General features: G+C 46.0%; 1 protein-coding gene across 2 annotated transcripts; it reads left to right on the top strand.

Moving 5' to 3' along the window:
• The first annotated feature begins 4,936 nt into the window (after window positions 1-4,936).
• Window positions 4,937-17,182, top strand: PPIC (peptidylprolyl isomerase C). 2 transcript variants are annotated; one of them, XM_049116003.1, is made up of 5 exons: window positions 4,937-5,092; window positions 10,851-10,964; window positions 11,424-11,517; window positions 13,799-13,983; window positions 16,421-16,559. In XM_049116003.1, the coding sequence occupies exons 1-5, from the start codon at window positions 4,979-4,981 to the stop codon at window positions 16,430-16,432; spliced, it is 519 nt and encodes a 172-aa protein (XP_048971960.1). In that variant the 5' UTR covers window positions 4,937-4,978; the 3' UTR covers window positions 16,433-16,559. The 2 variants fall into 2 exon arrangements, with proteins under 2 accessions (XP_048971960.1, XP_025288951.1); XM_025433166.3 differs by having other exon boundaries at window positions 4,939-5,092; window positions 16,498-17,182.
• The last annotated feature ends 3,495 nt before the right edge of the window (window positions 17,183-20,677 follow it).

Genomic DNA, 20,677 nt, shown 5'->3' with positions numbered 1-20,677 from the left:
ATGACTCTAAGCCTTGCAGACCTATGAAATTGCAAAAAAAAAATGTATTAAACAACCTCATGCAAGTCAATTTTAAAATATAAATGAAATAGAGAAATTCCTCAAAATACATGACAGGTAAAAACGATGGAAGAATAGAAAATTTAAATAATCCTTCAACTACTAAAAAAACTTATAGACCTACAAAGACCTAGAATTAAACCTATGATTTGTAAATTAAACCTATAATTCAAAACTTTTCCATAAAGAAAATTTCAGGCCCTGACAGATTCTAAGAAACATTCAAGGAAGAAATGAAGGCAATCTTTCACAAACTCGCTCAAAGCACAGGAAGGACAGCTACCAGTTGCCAACTCCTGTTAAGAGGTCCAGAATAACCCTGATATAAAAACTGTCAGGAAATCCCCAAAAAAGAAAATTTCAGGCTGTCTGACTTATGAATACAGATGTAGATATCCTGAACATAAGATTAGCAAACTTAACCATTAACATAAAGATGGAATGTTAGAGATCAGCTTAATATGAACTAGAAAGCTAGAGCCAGTTCACCCACTGCTTTTTCCCCCTGAACCTCAGGAGAAATAGATTTTTTTCAGGTTTTGGTAAGTATGTTGCTTTTTAAAAAGATTTTATTTATTTATTCATGAGAGGCACACAGAGAGAGAGAGAGAGAGAGAGAGAGAGACACAGGCAGAGGGAGAAGCAGGCTCCATGCAGGGAGCCCGACGTGGGACTGGATCCTGGGTCTCCAGGATCACACCCTGGACTGAAGGCGGCACTAAACCACTGAGCCACCTGGGCTGCCCGGCAAGCATGTTTTTTTTGTTTGTTTGTTTGTTTGTTTTTCTTTTTGGTTTTGTTTTTGTTTTTTTAAAAAGCACATCATATCTAGCAATATATAAAAAGGCCAATACATGTCAGGCATATTCCAGAATGCAACACTGGGTTATGATTTAAAAATCAATGCAGTTTACCACATTCACAGACTGAGGGGAAACATTCCTTTATTTGATCTCAATGGAAGATGTTGATCAAAATCATTGCAAAAACTCTTTTTTTTTTTGAAGATTTTTTATTTATTCATTTGAGAAAGAGACAGAGAGTGCACAAGCAGAGGGAGAAGCAGATCCCCACCGCTGTTGAGCTGGAAGCCCAACATAGGGCACGATCCCATGACCTGGAGATCATGACCTGAACCAAAAGCAGACACTTAACCATCTGAGCCACCTAGGTACCCCTCATCACAAAAACTCTTAACAAACTAGGGCTAGAAAGGAATTTTCATAAGCTGAAAAATGATACCTATTCCCAAAGGAGCTTCAGCAAATATCAGACTTAATGATGAAATATTGAGAGCTTTCCCCCTGGAATTGGAACCAAGACATGTTGACTTGTTGCCTAGGGCTGCTATAACAAAGTACCACAAACTGACAGGTCAAAATAGAAATTTATTGTCTCACAATTGTGGAGGCTTCAAGTCTGAAATCAAGGCATTGGCAGAGTGACAATCTCCCTGGAGGCCTTAGAGGTGGATCCTTCCTTGCTTTTTCCTAGCTTCTGGTGGTTGCCAATCAGCCTTGGCATCCCTTGGCTTATAGATGCATCACCTCAACTTCTGTTTCTGTTTTCACATGGTGATTTTCACTGTGTATGTCTTTATCTCACCTCTTTTTATAAGAACACCAGTCACAGTCTTCTTGGAGTAGGGCATACCCTACTCTAATATGACTTCATCTGAACTCATTACACCTGCAAATACCTTATTTCCAAATTCAGTCACATACACAGATTCTGGGATTGAGGACTTCGATCTACCTTCCTGGAGAACACAACTTAATCCACAAAACAAAGACTCCCCCTACTGTTACATCCTTTTGTACAGAATGCCCTAGCCAAAGCAATAAGGCAAGAAAAAGAAACATACAAAGATGAGAGAGGAAGAAATAAAACTCTCATGAATGATATGGTTGTCTATGTAGAAAATCCTAAATAATTTACAGATAAATTATTAGAATTAATAAGTTTAACAAATTGGACTGTTCAAAATTAATATACAAATTAACTTTACTACAACAGGAACAAGAAAATAAATGTTTAAAAAGGTATTATTTACAATGACACACACACACACACACACACACACACACACAAAACCCCAAATACCTTGAAGTCGATCTAAGAAAATATGTATAAGACCTTTAGGAAGACAACTATAAAGTCTTATTGAGAGAAATTAAAGAAGACCTAAATAAATGGAGGAATATGCCATACTTATGAATCAGAATATTACAAATACACTAAGTCTTTCCAAAATGATCTATAGATACAATGCAATCCAATCAAAATCCCAGTTTATGGAAAATGACAAGCTTATTCTCAAGATCATATGGACATGGAAAGGGTCAAGAAGAGCCAAGAATCTGCTGAACAAAGTGACAATACTTGTATTACTAAATATGAAGACTTAGTATAAAGCTATTTTCATTAAGACAATGTGGTACTGACACAAAGGTAGACAAAGATGCCTGACACAGAAGAGAAGGCCCACAGACAGATCCAGGCAAGTGGGGACACTTTTCCCATGACAGAAGTATCATTACAGGGAAGTCAGAAAAGAAGAGACTTTCCAATAAACTGTGCTGGGATAAGTGGATATTCCTATGGGAAAAAAATAGAATTTGACCCCTACCTTGTGCTATGCACCAAAAAAGCTATGTGAAAACAAAGATGAATTTCACAAGCATAAATTCAAGCAGAAGAATACAGGCTGTAAGATTCTATCTATATGAAGTCAAAAAACTAAACCACAATGTAAGAAGTCAAGATTGTGGTTAATTTGGGGGGAAAGAAAGTGTTAGTAATTGGGAGTGGGTACAAGAGGAGTTTTCAGGGAGCTCTTGAAAATTCATATTTTTGAAGGGAGTGTGGTTTTAGTTGTGCTTGCTTCGTGATAATCCTTTGATTTGCATTCTGTGCACGTTTTAAAACTTGTATTAATCTTCCCAAGAAGATGAATTTTAAAAACTACATAGACACATTCATTCACTAAACAAATATTTACTGAGAAATCACTATATACCAACACTCTACTAGATCTGGGCCATCAACAGGAATAAAAACAGGCATGCTCCCTCCTCTGGTGGTGCTTACATTCTAGTATCAGAAGCAGACAAAAACAATTACAGTAATGAATACAGATAAATATAGACAATCAGTGGGATGTTTTGACACCCCTAGATCACTACAAAAGGACGACTCTTTTATATATATAGTAGAGAAAACTTTTATTTTTATTTATTTTATATTTTGTTGTTTATTTATTCATGAGAGACACAGAGAGGGAGAGAGCAAGAGAGAGATAGAGAGAGAGGCAGAGACACAGGCAGAGAAAGGAGAAGCAGGCTCCATGCAGGGAGCCCGACGTGGGACTTGATCCCTGGTCTCCAGGATCATGCCCTGCCCTGGGCTGAAGGCAGCGCAAAACCGCTGAGCGCCCCCCTCCCATCCCACTCCCCCACTCCCAGCCCCACTGGGCTCCCAGCTGCCCCAGAAGACTCTTTTTTAAAAATTAGAGGTGGGAGGTTATGAGGAAAGCCTTTAGCCTTTACACATTTCACTGGACTGAATTATCAAAGTAGTTTGAAAATGTCAATCGGCTTCTCCAAAATGGTAGTCGTTCCTTTTACATATAAGAAATGGTTCCGGGATACCTGTGTGGCTGAGTCAGGTGAGCCTCTGCCTTTGGCTCAGGTCATGATCTTGGGGTCCTCCTATCTGGCCCCGGGTTGGGCTCCTTGCTCGGTGGGGAGTCTGCTTCTCCCTCTCCCTCTGCCCCCTCCCTACTCATTCTCTCTGTCTCTACTCTCTTTCAAATAAATAAATAAATAAAATCTTTTTTTTAAAGAAATGGTCCCAGTATAATTTTAGATCTACACTTACAGGTAGAAATCCTATCTTCTTACCCAAGGAAAATCTTGGCTTGAATGTCATGGCAGCCACTCAGAAAACGAAGAGAATACTAATACTAATTGTAGTTAATTTTGGAGCTCGTCCTCTAAAATTAAAAAGTTTTTTAAAGTCTTAATTCAGAAAACACCGAGGTTTAAAATAACGTTTTTCTGATTACAAAATACCTGCATGCTTATTATAGAACACCTGGAAGTCATAAAATTACAAAGATAGCAAAAATCCGTAATTCTATCGCCATAGCTACTGTGGATGCTTTGATGCGTTCCCTTCCATTTTAAAAACGCCTCTATATATTTGTTTCCCCAGTTGAGATCAGAATTTCTACGTGATTTCGCAAACTGAACTTTGCATTTAAAAATAGAGCGAGCTCTTGCCAGGTCATTAAATACTCTTCCTAAACCCGATCCTTGTGAAACTGCATCTCCAACTGGAATCCTCCCCAGGAAGGGCCCTTCGCCACACGGAGCCCTCCAGGCACCCCACCCAGGCTCCACACCTCGAGGCTAGACAGAGCGTTAAAGGAACCGGGTCCCCGTGACCCCGGCAGGTGCTGCGCGGCCCCTCCAGGGAGGGAGCCTGGTGTGGGACTCAGCAAGCCGCGGGGGCCTCGGAGCGCGGAGTCCCGAGCGTTCGGCCAGGTTGCCCCGGCGCCCACGCGGGAGGCGCCCACGCGGGAGGCGCCCGGAGATGCCCAGCGCGCACCCCGCTCCGGGCGCGCCGAGGCTCCGCGTCTCCGCGTCTCCGCCGGCCCCGGCCCCGGCCCCGGCTCCGGTCGGCCCGGGCCGCGCCCTCCGCGGGCAGCTGGGCTGAGCGTGGGCGGAGCGCGCCCCGGTTCCGGGCCGCCGGACCGCCCCACCCCTCCCCGCACCCCCACCCCCACCCCACGCCACGCCGGGAGCGCGCAGGCGCGGCGGCGCCGGAGTCCCGCGCACGGTCCCGGAGGCCGCGGTGGCAGCGGAGCCCCCGTCCCCCCGCCGCCGCCGCCCCCCCGCCGCCGCCGCCGCTCGCCATGGGCCCGGGTCGCCGGCTGCTGCTGCCTCTGGCGCTCTGCGTGGGGCTCGGCGCGCTCGCGCCTGCCGCGGGGGCCTCGGGCAGCAGGCGAGGCCCCACCGTGACCGCCAAGGTGCCTGGTGGGCGGCCGGGGCCGGGGCCGGGGGCGGGGGCGCTGCCCGGGGAGGCCTGGGGGAGCGCGCTGAGCCCTTGGAACTTCGTCTCGGGCCGGGGTCCGACGTGACAGCGGGGGGGGGGGGAGCTTCCGGAGCCTGCGGGCTGTTTCTCCAGGAAGGAGGCGGCCCGAGTACTTCCTTCGGCTGCGTGGCGAGGACTCGGGAATAGAAGCGGGAGGGGGGGGCGCGGAAGAGACTCGCTCGGAGCCGCGGGGGTGCAGGGGGCGCCGCCGCCACCCGCCGCGGGGAGTCCGGGTCCCGCCTCTGTCCTGGGGCAGCCGGTGGGCTTCGCGAGCCCTGCGGCGGCGGGGGGGGGGACGGGTGCGCGCTGGCAGCGGCGGGGGGGGGCGGGTGCGCGCTGGCAGCGGCGGGGGGGGCGCGGTGCGCTGGCAGCGGGGTGGTGGGGGGGTGTGTGCGCTGGCAGCGGGGGGGGGGAGGGGGGTCGTGCGCTGGCAGCGGGAGGCGGGGTGCCTCGGACGCTCTGAGACGGACCGGAGCCTGGGAAGGTGCTAGGCCCACCAGGCTTTCCATCCCCATAGGGAAGGCCAGGCGGGTGGGACATCGGCCTTGGACTACGTCTCTCCACCTTCCACCTTCGGTGCTTTTTCCTGCGTGTTACTCAGGTTAGAAGATAATGGGGGGGTGTGGAGAGAGACAGAGCCAGGGAGGAAGGAAGGGTGGGGGGGAATGATTGGGTGCCCCTAATCACCACTTCTAGAAAAACCCCCTGGCAGCAGGGTCTTGGAATCTGGAAGGAGGAGCAGCTGCAAGTTGTTTTGATAATACGTCCTCCGAAGTTTGCCAGCGGGAATGATACTGTTGAACCAGAAGTAGAGTGCTTACATCTTCTTACCACAGACCTCACCTGACATGGGGGGGGGGGGAGGCTTGTGGAGGGGAAGGTCCCCCCAACATGTGATGTAGCCAAAGAATGAACGGAAAGGCCATACCATGCTGCAGGTGTATGTGTGTGTCAGGGAGAAACTTAGGCCCATTGTTTGGAACACTGAGTCTACTCCCAGCCCCTTGATATTTTGGGCTTGAGAAATTGAGAAATGGCTTGTCCAAGGCCACGGAGCTGAATGGGTGGGGAGGGGGATTCTTTCAGTCTGCAGATATAATTTGGGTCTTTCAATATACAATCATAAGCATAAAATTCATAAAATGATAAAACATAGTAGTCCCCTCCTGTCTGCAGGGTATAAGCTCCAAAACCCCCTTCGAATTCTGAAACCAGGATAGTAGGAAACCCCTATACTACACTTTTCCCTATACGTACATACCTATCAGAAAGTTTAATTTAATAATTAGGCACAGTAGGAGATGAACAACCCTAACTGATAATAAACTAGAATAATGATAACAATATAGTGTGAGAAGTTATGTGAATGTTGTCTTTTTCCAAATGCCTTATTGTGCTCATCTTTCTTCTTGTGAGGATGGGAAATGATAAAGCGCCTGATAAGATGAAGGGAGGTGACTGTGTAGGCAGATGTTAGGCTCCTACTCATTTCCTGACCGCAGCTCAGCTCTCAAGGAGAACCATCTACTTCTGGAATGCGGTTGAGGTGAATAACTGAACCTTGGGAAAATGGAAACCATGGGCGAGGGGGCGGAGACTACTGTAAACCCTTCTATAGACTGGGTGACAATTTAAAAACACCTGGAGGTAAGAAAAACCAGTCTGGCAAACACTTGGAAGGGAAGGGAGCTGCAGGTGCAAAGGCCTCTGGCCAGGAAAGCCAGGAGAGTTCAGAGGGTAGAGAGGGGACAGGCTCTGGCCCAGGGGAGAGAGGGGAGCATCTTGAGGTAAGACTGGAAGGGTGATCAGCAGCAAAATCGTGGAGGGCCTTGAAGGCCCCAGTTAGAAGTGGGTTTTGAGAAGGTTAATCTTGGAATTCCAGGTCTTAGTCTAAGGGCAGTTAGAGCGTTCAGGCTGCATGTTAGAGTCCAGATGGTGGTGGCCTGGATTTGAGTGGTAACTTTGGAAACGGGGAATCGTGTGTGTGGAAGGGGGTGGGGGGAGGATGTGAAATAGTGTAACAGGACTTGCTGACGTTTTAGATGGGGGTGGGGGAAACAAAGTAGAATTGCCAGATAAAACAGAAGATTCCCGGGTAGGTGTGAGTTTCAGATGAACATGAATAATTTCTAAGTGTGAATATATCCCCTGAGATACCTGAGAACAGATATCACCAGGGAAGCTTTTAAACCTCCCAGTGCAGAGACCCACCCCAGATCAAGTCCATCACCATCTGTGTGGATCTGTGTGTAGCCCTGGCTGGGAACATCTAGAAGGGGGTGCAAGAGGGGAAGAAGCTGGTGGTTGCAGGAGGGGAAGGGTGGAACATCTCTGCTCCTAGGCTAGGGTGCTGTCACTTAAGTTTTCCTGCACTCTATTCTCAGTAATGTGTCTCTGTTCCTTTGCTACAAATTTCTCAAGTTCTAAAAGCTCACTGTGTAGACAAGTCTTCTGCAGATTTGACCCTGTTGAAGGACTTTTTCAGTGGACTTATTAAAAGAACTAAATCTACAGGAAAATAGAGATTTCAACAATTATTTCTCTTGAGTTCGGAAAAGTAGATAAACTGGCCATTGCCCTAATGTTTTCCCCATCGTCCTTTCTTTTTCCTCTCATTTCATTTAAAAATAGGACTCTGTACTAAGAGAGGTGTGCTGGGCGGTCCCCCATGGGGCTTCAGCGGCGCTCAGCGGCTCCCACCTCAGCTGCCTGCGGGGCCCCGCCCAAGGAGACTCAGGTCCATGCTCTGGCTCACTGGTCTCCAGATCCACCCGCTGTTCGCAGCCCTGCGCTTGTCAGCACATGCCATGGGTCCTGTGCAAGGTCAGGCACCGTGACTGGGAGTGCTGGGAGTGCACCTTTCCAGCTGCACTCAGGGCCCAACTTGCTGGCACTTTCTACAGCATGGAGTGGCCATGTGGCTACAGCCTGGTGCCCCTGGGCAGTGATTAATGTGTGAAGTTCCATTTCATCCTCTGTAAGTGGAGACAGTGATAATATCTACCTAGGAATGTTTTTGCATATTAGATGTGATAAAGCAGGTAAAGTGCTTAGCCGTGATTTAAGAGGTCATTTGTTACTGTTGTTTATGTTACCTTGTTAATGCTCCCGTGAAACTGCAGCCCTGAAAGGAAGGGTCATCTGTCGAACAGATGAGGAACAGGAGCTTAGAGCTGAATTAACTCGCCCAAGGTCCCCCAGCCAGTTAGTGGTGGGGTAGGGGGGGCCTGGGAGGGCTGGGGGGCTTGGGGGGTGGGGAACAGTTTGCTCACGTATTTGGTTGGTGTCTGCCCTAGCTGCTCTGGAAATGGAAGCAGGATTAAACTTATAGGGGTTAGGATCAGGCTGTGTGAGTGCCTGTTTCCTCTTCTCTCTTCTCCCTACCTCCAGTAACACATAATTTTCAAATGACTTCGAAAGGCAGCCCTCAAGGGAAAAGAGAAATGACTCAGCTTGCTCCTGAAGTGCAGTGTGGAATCCCCTGACCACCTCTGCCAGGAAGCCCACCCTGATCCCCACAGATAATCATCACCCCTGACCATGACGTTTCATCTGTCCAGGGGTGTGTGCCCTGGTCCTCATGTAGCATCACTTCGCATTGAACCACTCACCATTTTTTGAGTACCTGCTTGAGCCCAAGCAGTGCCAGGCACTGGGGATCTCAGAACACCATTTCTACCCCTTAGGGGGTTCCCTGCCTGGACTGAGAGAGCCATACGCAGGACAAATCACAGCCCAGTCAGCTGCAGCTGCGGACTGCAGTGTTGGCTTTCACTCTCCTTGGTGGGAATCCTTGGTGAATCACTGGGGGTGGTGGGGGTGGGGGTGGGTGGGAGGTGGGGGCTTATTCCCATTCTTGTCCCTGGAGGCCACTCCCCTCCCTGCAGGCCTGCTTTGCATCACACCTCCCCCCAGAAGCTTTTCCTCACCCTTAGCATCCCTCCAGGCCCGGGGATGCAGTGTTCTTGTGTACCTGTAGTCTGTGGAAGCTTTGATTTTTATCATTTCCGATGGAGTCGGGAAAAGTCTGCTGTATTTTCTTGTTGTCAGTCATGAAGTGGAAGGACACTGCACTTTGGAAAAAAGCCATATTAGTATGTGCACTAGGCTGCATGTCAGCAAGGCAGATTTTTATTGAAGAGTTTTGTGGGATAACAGGCTCCTTTTCTTCCTCTTCTCCTGCTACTCTCCCACGCTTTACATGCTCCTTGCTGTCTAAACACACACCGGCTTTATTTTCTCATCTGTATTTTCAAAGTCTGGCAGGCTTTTCTAGTGTCTTGCATGGTGTTCCTTTAAGATTCTGTCCTTGATTCTTCTCCTGGTGCTGCTTCCCTTTTGCCTGTTACTGAATTCACTCCTTGGCTTGGGAATCCCTTTGGAGAAACTGCTTCTCTGTGACACCAGCTCTGCGCCACCAGGCTCCTGGTTTGTTCCTGCTGCTTCCTGTCCCCGAGCCATGCTGTTGTTCTCCTCAAGCACCCTGCTCATCTCAAGGGCACAGTCTTCTATGCATTCTGTAAAGTTCTGCCGTATAAATAATAATCCAATTTTGGTTGCTGTGGCCATGTGAAAATTCTAAAATGCCACATGGAACACTAAATATCACATCACCCCATGACAGACGTGCTGATGTATTGGCAGAAGCTCTTGTCTTGAACTAAAGCTTGACAGTCTTTACTTCATGATTTTTCTCAACTGTAAGACATCTTTTTTCTTTGACAACCCTTCTTATATTTTTTAAAGTCATCTCTTGAATGTCTTTTTCCCCCCCTTTCAAATAGTAAATTGGTTCCTATAATCTAAACTCGCTAAAGAATGCCCTTCGACTCCGTAGCCTTTTCAAGCATTCTACTCATCCTAACATGGTGATTGGTGAAGCAAGACGTAGATAAATTTCGTTTTGGATGAAACAGTTTTTTGAAAAAAATAGTTCAAGCAAACTTGTGAGGTTCATCTGCACAAAAAGTGACCCCCACTCACTTCTGGGTACGTGTCTTCTTTCATCTATTCTAAAATGTGCCGCAGGGAGAATAACACAGTATCCCCGTATGACTTTGGGGAGCATGAGGGCTGAGTGGGGCATCTGAGGTTGCAGGGTAAATGGCTTTGTCGGGGGTCTGCACCAGGCTGGGGACCTGGTGCCTTCCAGGGCTCCGAAGTGAGGGGCAGGCCTTTCGGAGGACTCGCTGTGCCTCTTGATGTCTTGAGTTCCCTTGACAGCAGAGGTCTACGGAGAGTGTCCTGGGAACTGGACACTGTTTGAAGTCCTCCCCCCCCCCCCCCCCAAAAAAAAAATCTGGATGGTGAAAGTACTTCTTGCCTCAGCAGTGGTTCTCTGCCGCCAGGATCCAGAGCATCACCTTTCAGAGGAGCGCAAAGCTGGCAACCGGGAGGTAGCCGCAGTGCCCCGGGGGGCCGTGCCGGGGTCCTGGAGTTTGCAGAGGCCTCACTGGCTGCTTCCGGCAACCCGGTGCCTGGCCCAGAGGAGGTGCCAACTATATGTTTGTGGAACGAGCATTTTTACAGGTGGAAAGCACCCACATGATGGATTTCGAGCTCCTTTATAAGCTGCTGGGGCGGGTGCACAGGGCTTTCACCCCGAATGCATTCTCAGATTTTACCTTTCACTTCCCCTGTGGTCGTGGCGCTCCCCGCCGTAACCCTCTGCTCTGCCATTCACCCACTCGCAGGTCTTCTTCGATGTGAGGATCGGAGACAAAGATGTTGGCAGAATTGTGATTGGCCTCTTTGGAAAGGTTGTGCCTAAGACCGTGGAAAATTTTGTCGCTCTGGCAACAGGGGAGGTATGTCTCAGTTTTCGATCCCTTAGCACAAAAGGGAGTCTTCCTTTGTGTAAGCCCCATGGAAAGATGTCTTCTGGGAAAATAAGTGTTGATTTAGCAGGTCCGATGAGCCCGAGACATCTTACAATATTTTATTTTCCTACAAAATTTCGCTCTTTGGTCGCTCAGTGTCCTTGGGGTTCTAGAAATTGAGAGGAACCAACAGCATGTGAAAATACAGATTGCTCTCATTTCACTTCCATTCACATGGAAGTACTGCTCTTCTTCCGTGGTTGACTTCTTTCTTTATTTGGGGTCCGTCAGTGATGCATTTCTACCAGTAAATCCTTGCAGAGGATTTACTAATTCTGTAGCTAGTCCGTGTCATTTTCTCATTTGTCACGTCCAGATTAATACTGGGGTTCATCTTGCAGTATGGGTTCTCTCTACTCATATATTCAATTGCCATAATCTCTTTAGAAAGGATACAGCTATAAGGGAAGCAGATTTCATCGTGTCATCAAAGATTTCATGATTCAAGGAGGAGACATCACCAGTGGAGACGGCACCGGCGGTAACAATGCCTTTTCTATTTCTCCTTTCCTGCTCGCCAAACCAAAACCCAAGATCAAGTCCCTGAATTGAATTCCCAGATGTAAGAAACAAATTCCTCGGGACCCCCAAACGAATTCTTCAGAAGGACAGGGTTCAGGAAGGGGGGCTCATCACCCAAAATCTAGTCACAGGGACGAATGCTCATGGCCTTCCAACTTGAAACCAAATTGCTTTGCTCGTTACCTTTCCACAGTGGAGATACATTCCTGCAGGAGACTGTTCAGCAGTTATTAAACTGCTAGGCTCCGGGTGGGCAGCAGAAGAGAAAGATGCCCGTCCCCAGAAGGAAAGGGAGGATGTGGAAGTGTGCGCACACCGGGGCGGCAGCCAGCTAGGGCCTTGGATGTGGCGGCGGAGGGCTGGGGGCAGCATTCCCCGCGGGCGAGACTCGAGTTGAGGTGGCAGGCTTGCGGGTGGATTTATCCCTTTTGTTCCAAATTCTTCCATTCTTCTGGTCAGCTTTCCTAATAATAATAATAATAATAATAAGTAATCATGAGTTGTCAAAATGATACATTTTTATAAGCAAAGCTAGAGTTCTGTGAAGCACAAATAATTAAATTTATGGAATGTCAAAAAACTCCTGAGCTTATTGTTCCTCGTTGGGGGCACACACCCACCTCTCTGGACTGTTTTCCCTCGGAACTCTAGTGACTTCTTTTCCTGAACACACACAATGTCTCTCACTACACTAGAATTTCAGTTTACTTCAGGTTTAAGATTTTTAATTCAGCAAATACTCGTTCTCATGCATTTAACTTGTTAACTTTTTAAAGAAACTCGTAGGCCCGTTTTCAGGCATTACTGCTAATTTTATGTTTATTGCCATGACTTATTTATAACAAAATGGCTACCATTAAAGACTTAGATCTGCCAGGGCCTTCAGGAAAATTATTTTTAGTCCTTGCAAAAATGCTGCAGGGGATGGGGATGGAGAATGGAGCAGAGAAACATGTTCAGGTTACTTGGGTCAGTGGGGTTGGGGAGGATGCCCAGGAAAGCAATCCTTCCTCCCCCACTGCCATAGAGCTGGGTCGCAGGTGGAAAAGCCTGCAGCTTGAGTAGCAGTGCCCTTGAGACTGGAATCCCACTCTGCAGCCCTGGTGCCCGACAGGAACAGTGACTGAGCTTTACTGTGTCCTCTCTTCTGGCTTTTCTCTCTTTGCCTTTCCTGCTGTGTGTGTGTGCGCGCACACATATGTTCAATTGTGTGCACACATGTCTTGAGTTAAAATTCTCTGAGTTTTGGAGGTAGGACCTTTTGGATCACTTAAATCCAGACCAGACCTCTTTGTGAGCAGAGTGTTCCTTCTAGGTCACCTCATCTGTCGCCTACCAATCATCTCTAAATTGATACCCACTTCTGGTCTGTCCAACTGAGTGAGGATTGCCAGCTTGGCACCATGACACGTATTAAGGGTGTTAGAGGGAGTAGATACCTCTGATGGTCTGTGCTCTGGTTTTATGGGGAAAATGTGATCTGCTCTGCTTGATGCTGTGCTGGAACTCCAGTCCATGCTCGTGTTCAGCTCTTCTGCTCAAGGTCGGATCACTCGGGTGCTCCAGTTGCCATCCCCCTCTCTACCCGATGAGCCTGGAAGTTGTCGTGCTGAATGAGGTCCAGGCTGACCTTCCTTGCTTGAATGCTGGCTCAGGAAAGAGCTGCAGTTTTAGTGTCAGAAAGGCACGTGTCTTTAGCGTTCTGCTGTGCAGTGTCCAAGCTCTGTCACTGCTATTTCCTCATTTAAAATGCAATTGAGAATACCTGTTCTGTAGGGTAATGAGGATTAGCTAACAGTCTTCATTGAGTACTGATGGCACCAGGGTTGGGTGCTTAGGGAGGAGTGACCTGAAACCCAGGACAGACATGGAGCCAGTAAGATGGCTCATCCACCTTTCCACGTGACTTTTTGATGTCATCTTGCCCTTTGCTTCCTTCTTATTTCCCAGTGAAATCATTGACTTGCTTGGTCGGGGTTGGAGTCTTGTTTTGAGGCCAGAGGACAGGCCATCTTTAAGGCTTTTGTGTGTTTATCCAAGTCTCTGGTGCCCTGCTTCCCAAAGGAGTGAATTTTACCACTTCTTCTCTTTCTCCTTATGCTTGACCATTTTGTCCCCATGCCCAGAGGGTTCTGTTAACCAATTCTATTAAAACCTTATGGCTCCCTTAGAAGAATTTACTTTCATATAACATCTGGTGATAACTCCTCTTTTTTTGTTTTCCATTGTGTCTCACCCAGGTATAAGCATTTATGGTGAGACGTTTCCAGATGAAAACTTCAAACTGAAGCATTATGGCATTGGTTGGGTCAGCATGGCCAACGCTGGGCCTGACACCAACGGCTCTCAGTTCTTTATCACCTTGACCAAGCCCACTTGGTTGGATGGCAAACATGTGGTATTTGGAAAAGTCCTTGATGGAATGGTAATGTGATACGTTCATTATTTCTCATTTAAAGCTTTATATAAAGTGAGAGTCCTTTTAGTGATTTATCTTTCTCTTAAAATGTGTGGGTTAGAGATCCATCATTATAGGCCAACTGGGCTCTTCAGAAGTGAATTGTGTATGATATTTTAAACCTGAGGAGCACTGAGGCAGAAGATGGAGACCTGACACCAAAAAACTGAGCGTGTCATTTATATCTCATTACTGGATATAAATAAAAACTCTTTTTTAATGTAACCATATAAAACCCGGGCCCCATATGTGCTTATCGTACATTATTATTCCACATTGTAAAGGAAGGAAATCCTGTCATGTGCTACAACATGGATGAACCTTGACTATGTTGAGTAAAATGAGCTAGTCCCAAAAGACTGTACGATTCCACTTATAAAAGGTATCCAGATACATCCAGATGCATGTAAAATGAAATAGAATGGTGGTTGCCGGGGCCTGGTGGAGAGGAAGAAATGGGGAGTTGGTGTTCAGTGGGTACAGAGTTGCAGTTTTGCAAGATAAAAATTCTGCAGATGAGTTGCACAATAATGGGAATATACTTAAGACTACAGCACTGCACACTCAGGAAGAGATAAGGTGGTACATTTTATGTTATGGGTTTCTTACCATGATTAAAAATAAAATATTAAAAAAAAAACCCTTGAGCACCACATGGTTCAGTACAGAAACAAGTCACCTTCAAAGATGCAGTCAGTAGAGCAACCAAAATTACCAGAGGGAGTTCAGATTCCTGCAGGTATGTCTCAAGGACTATCACAGGGGTCCAATTCATAACCCAAAGAAACACTCCCGCGCTCCTCAAGTCTCTGAAGGACCGATGCTCTCGAAAGGAGCTAAACGTGAGGGTGTGTGCGTTCCACCAGGCTGTGATTTTGACCAGTGGGCCTAACCGGATTTTAAGAAGTTTGTAAACAGGTTCAAACATTCATGCAATGAGCGTTTTTTAATACGTTGTGCTAACTTGTAAGAGAAATGAAGAGTGCGAGTGATGTGTTTTCTTCTTCTGGTCGTGGCTTTTTTTTCTTGCTCTCTAGATCTTCTGTCTTAGTGCCCTGACTCTACCAACTTCCTTCTACCCACTGGGGTGTGTCCTAGGGGACCTGCTGTCTGGTCTCAGAGAACAGTCCTTAACATTTTATGAGTCATAGACTTCTTTGAGAAATTAATGAAAACTATAGACTTTCTCTCCAGGAGGAAAAAAAAAAAAGGTCGGTGTGTGTGTGTTTTAAAGCATTTCAGGGCTCCTGGGTGGCTCAGTGGTTGTCTGCCTTTGGCTCAGGTAGTCATCCCCAGGATCAAGTCCCTCACCAGGCTCCCCTCAGGGAGCCTGCTTCTCCCTCTGCCTGTGTCTCTGCCTCTCTCTGTGTGTCTCTCATGAATAAATAAATAAATCTTAAAAAAAAAAAAATCAAAGCATTTCAAGGAATTTCCAGAATCTCCTGAATTCCAACTCAGAGATCATCTGGGTTGCTTTGTAAGTGCTACAGTTTTCTTGAGCTCACCTCAGACTTCTAGAGTCAGAACCTCCAGAGGTAGGCCCACAAATCAGCATTTTTAAAAACTGTGGGAAAATATACATAGAAATTTCAATCTTAACTATAAAAAAGCATTTTTAAAAATGTTCCACAGGTAATCAAATGGGTCGCCACTGCGTTAGGCCAAGGATTGACTTGGCTGGCACTGTGAAGGCAATGAGATGCTTAGTAGCTATTTTTGTCTCAACCCCGTTTGGGAAACCCATCTGAAGTCAACATTCCTAGTCCTGGACCAGTCTTCCCTCCTTCAGTGTGAAGCACAAGGGGTACATGGGCTTGTGCAGCCTTCCAGGGAGAGAAAGGGCCTTCGTACCACTGGGGGGTTAGAGTCGCTAATTCCACCTCTAGGTTAATGGCTTGGGTCAACTTTATTTATTTATTGGAATTTATTTATTTATTCATGAGAGACACAGAGAGGCAGAGTATAGAGAGTCTGATGTGGGACTCGATCCCAGAATCCTGGGATCACAACCTGAGCTGAAGACAGATGCTCAACCACTGAGCTACCCAGGCACCCAGCTTGGGTCAGCTTTAAAATGGGCAAACCCAGAACAAGCTCTACTTCAAAATCTGCGTTCTGACCCAGGTCCTTAGAGTTGAAACTGACTCATAGTCCATGTTAACTCTTACATTGGGATATAAAGTGGGTAAGAATACATTTTATTAGAGCTGTGTGTTTATGAAAATATCAAGTTATTTTTTAAATATGCTAATTAAAAGAACGTTCTTTCAGTAGCAAGGTAGTGGATAATCTTATTCTGTAATATATAAATTTCCTGAATATTTTAAGTTTTCCATAGTTGGTTTGCATGACTTTGGTATCATGCCAAAAACAAACAAACCTGGTTTCCCACTTGGGCTTTCAGACTGGCCATTGATTTCACCTTTGATCGCCATAGTTGCTGGTGAGAAGTGAACCAGGGGTCTGCTCTTCTCTCACCAGACTGTGGTCCACTCCATAGAACTTCAGGCAACCGATGGGCACGACCGTCCGCTCACTGACTGCTCCATCGTCAACAGTGGCAAGATAGACGTGAAGACTCCTTTTGTGGTTGAGGTCGCTGACTGGTGATAAAACAGGCAGAAAACAAGGAAGACACTCTGGCAGGGATTTGTGTGTGTGTGTGTGTATGTGTGCATGCATGTGTGTGCGTGCACACGAGCTTGCACCCATGTGTGTCTTTTGATTCTCCAAAGTTACTGTTTTGCTTTGTTTTTTCACTTCTGTGTCTCACCCTAGATCACAGGAAAGTTCCAAACATCAACCACTCAGTGTTTAGTTTACATAAATTGTGGTAAATCACTTGTTTAAGGACTTGGCACTTACAAGACCTATCCTCTTCCTCCAATGGTGCTATTTTTAAATTAGAAAACTTTGTATCTTCTGTTTCCTTTTGAACACAATCATTCATTATTTTGCTGAATTAATTGTGATCCCCACAGTGAACGACACTGAAGATTTGTCTGAAGAAGATGCGGTGTGAAGTTTGTTTTTTTGTATTCAAACAGAAATTCTTTGCAGTTAAAGAGAGATTTGATGAGTATAATCTGATATATGTCATAGGGACTTTTACCTGATAAAAGGTGCTCTTGTGTCCTCTATATTAAATGCTTTTTATATAGGTCAACTGTTTTGCAAGTCTTTTTTTTAAGTGCTTTTAAAAATTCATGTACAAAAATATGCAGACTCTAATGTTAACAATGAATAGGCTAGAGAGCGTTCTGTAAATCAAAATGCTAACACAACTGGATAATTAGGGACAGGAATGAACAGAAATAATGCCTAACCACATCCCAAATACCTGAGTGGAGTAATTCACTAATTCTTACTCACTGTAACATTTTTACAAAGTTTCCTTGAGTCGAGTTGCAACAAAAGGACATCTTTTTTTCCCTCCTACACAAGGAAGCATGAAGATTCAGACTGTACTTAAACTAGATGGGAAAGTAGAATCCTGCGGGGGCCACGTTGTAACAGAGCACCTGCTCTCTGTTCAACTTGGAGTGATACCTGCTTCTCTAGGACCCGTGCAGTAAGGACCCCCAGAGTTCCATCTAAATCCATCTCATCAATATAAAAAGAAGAAATAATAAGTCAATAAATTTTGAGAATGACATTTAAAAAAAATTACATCTCCATGGGGACTCCTGGGTGGCTCAGTCTGCTGAGTGAGTGTCTGCTCAGGTCATGATCCCAGGATCCTGGGCTCAAGCCCCACATCAGGCTCCCTGCTGGGAGAGAAGGGGGGGCTGGTTTGCTTCTTCTGCGCCCCCACTCATGCTCTCTACTTCTCTTGCTCATTCACTCTCTCAAATAAATAATCTTTTAAAAAATTCCATCTCTTGAGCTGTATTCTAAGAAAACTGTTTCAACAGGAGATGAAATGTAATGAGCATTCTGTTAATCACTACAACCTTCTTGGTAAACAATTTTTTTTTTTTTTTTTTGTTAACAGAAATTTACTGACAGCCTTTGATATACCAGGTAGTAGTTTTGAGTTTTGGAGTATGGTAAGGGGCGGTGAGAAGGGGACCTCATTCTGGAGCAGAGACAGAATAAGGTAGCAAAGAGCGCACTGATGGCGCGAGGTCCCACACATGTGAGCTGGAGCGGCCAGGAGGGGACGCTGGTGGCCAGGGCAGGGCAGCAGTGGGGCAGCACGGCGGGCCTTCCTGGCAGACAGGGAGGCCCCAGTGATGAGGGTCCTCAAGTGGGAAGGAGCAGGTTCTGGCGTGTGCTAGTGTCTGGAAGGCCCAGGGGCTGAGAGGACTGTTCTGCGCCTGGGGGCTGGGGTGGAGTTCTTCCCCATGCCCAGCACATGGGGGGCTATCAGCGTTAAGCTGGGGAAGGGCAGGCCATGGTCTGCATTTAAGGAAGGTTGCTCAGTCTGCTGCAAGGAGGATTTTTATAGGGGAACTAGTATACAAATCAAGAAACTCAAAACATTCACATCCTTTAAAGTCCTGCTCCTGTGACTTTGCTCCGGAAAGTGACATCAGACTGTCATGGGCATCGCTGGTCAGTCCAGCATCCAGTCCCCGTGGCTTGGAGAGGGCCACCTATTTTCTTTGGGGAGTCAGAGCGTTCCCCCAAGCATTTCGTATCGGTGGAGTAGGCTGACTCTACAGATGGGTTAGTATATGGCCTGACAAACTCATTTATTAGCTCACCTGATAATTATTTATCGAGGGCCGCGTAGAGCTGCTAACAGTGGCAGCTCATGGTTCCCATGAAAGAAAACAAATAATAGGAACATATACCGCATAAATATATAATAGGACATCAGGTAGTAAGAAGTCTCTGAAGAGAAACAGCACAGAGAGATGAGAGTCAAGAGGTGGTCTGGGAAGTCCTGAGTGTAGGCTGAAGGAAGTGAGGGCAGCAAGCCACGGTGACGTGGAGGGAAGAGTGTGTGAGAACAGTGGCCCTGGTGATGGGCTGGTAGTTTCAATAAAGATCAGAGTCCAGATATGCAGAGCAAGGGTGGTAGAGGAGTGAGAAAGAGGGAGCAGGAATGTCTGAAAGGCTAACTGGGGCATTCCTTTGTCCTGGGCCTGGTGACTGGCTCAGGAAGAGATATTTGACCTGAGTCATGGTGGTGAGTCTCAACTGTGGGACTTCCAATGGAGATATTGGGACAGAGCTGCTATCTCTCAGGAGCAAGGCCAAGAATGAAATTGGCACAAAGGGAAGCTGATCCGGAAACAAAGAGGTATTCCTGAAGACACCAATCAGCCCCTGAGTCCAGCCATGCCTGAAGCCCATCTCTACCCTTAGATCTTTGGCTCTGCAAGCTAATACTTTTTCTTTCTTTCTTCTTCTTCTTTTCTTTCTTCTTCTTCTTTCTTCTTCTTTTCTCTTCTTTTTTCTTTTCTTTCTTCTTCTTCTTCTTCTTCTTCTTCTTCTTCTTCTTCTTCTTTTCTTCTTCTTCTTCCTCTTCTTTTCTTCTTCTTCTTCTTTCTTTTCTTTTCTCTTCTTCTTCTTCTTCTTTTTTTTTTTTTGCTTCAGCCAGGAAAAATAGAATGCTTGTGACTTAGAACCTAAAATCTTTGTCTAATGGAGCAATATCGAAAAGCTTTGTGTAAAAAGATGTGAATTTGCAGAGGTACCAGGCTGGCTTGGTTGGTAAAGCATGTGACTCTTGATCTTGGGATCATGAATTTCAGCTCCATGTTGGGGGTAGAGTTTACTTAAAAAAATGTGAATTGCAGAATTCTTTATTCTAGCAAAATATTGGAAGCAACCTGAATGTCCCAATATGGTTATGTCATACATCCCATAATAGAATACCATGCGTTCATTAAGATGAATGATAGAAAATTTAGAACAACATGATAAAATGGTCACTTTCAAGAAAAATGGTAGGATTCTGTGTGCAGCATGATGTCAAGTGTGTAAATACACTCTCACAAAGCAAATGCAACAAAATATGAATTGTCATGAAGCAAACGCAAATGGTGAGATTTTTAAACTCTTGAGTTTATATTTTTTGCTTTTTTTGATCTTCCAATTATCCCCTAAGGGGCATTTGTTTTTAATCATTGGGAAAAAAATGTATTTAAAAAACATTTTTAAGGTAACACGGGAGGAAATTGGAAACAAATATGCGTTAGACACAGAAAGTGCTGTAAGTTTCCACGTCAGAGGGCAAGCACATGAGCCCCTGCTTCCTCTGTGCGTGGGGACATGTACTTTCGTACAGTACAGTGGGTTGTATTTTTTTATTAGTATGAGCATAATGACATCTCTCTAGTGACAAAGCAAGAAGGGGTTCATTTTCAAAGGGCTGAAACTCTGAGCACTGAACACACAGGGAGGAAATCGGCAGGCTGTCTACTACACCAGATGACACACCCCCTGCTCAAAGCTGTTTGTTTCTTGAAGGTCACACCTATCAAAAGTATTAGCAGGGATCCCTGGGTGGCTCAGCGGTTTAGCGCCTGCCTTCAGCCCAGGGCTTGATCCTGGAGTCCCGGGATCGAGTCCCACGTCGGGCTCCCTGCATGGAGCCTGCTTCTCCCTCTGCCTGTGTCTCTGCCTCTCCCTGTGTCTTCATGAATAAATAAATAAAATCTTAAAAAAAAAAAAAACATTAGCAAATTCACAACTATAAACTACTGCT

This window comes from Canis lupus, chromosome 11, assembly GCF_003254725.2.
Source record: "Canis lupus dingo isolate Sandy chromosome 11, ASM325472v2, whole genome shotgun sequence".
NCBI classification, from domain to species: Eukaryota; Metazoa; Chordata; class Mammalia; order Carnivora; family Canidae; genus Canis; species Canis lupus.
Note: the sequence above shows the minus strand (reverse complement) of the source record. Positions and strands in the feature narration are given on the sequence as shown.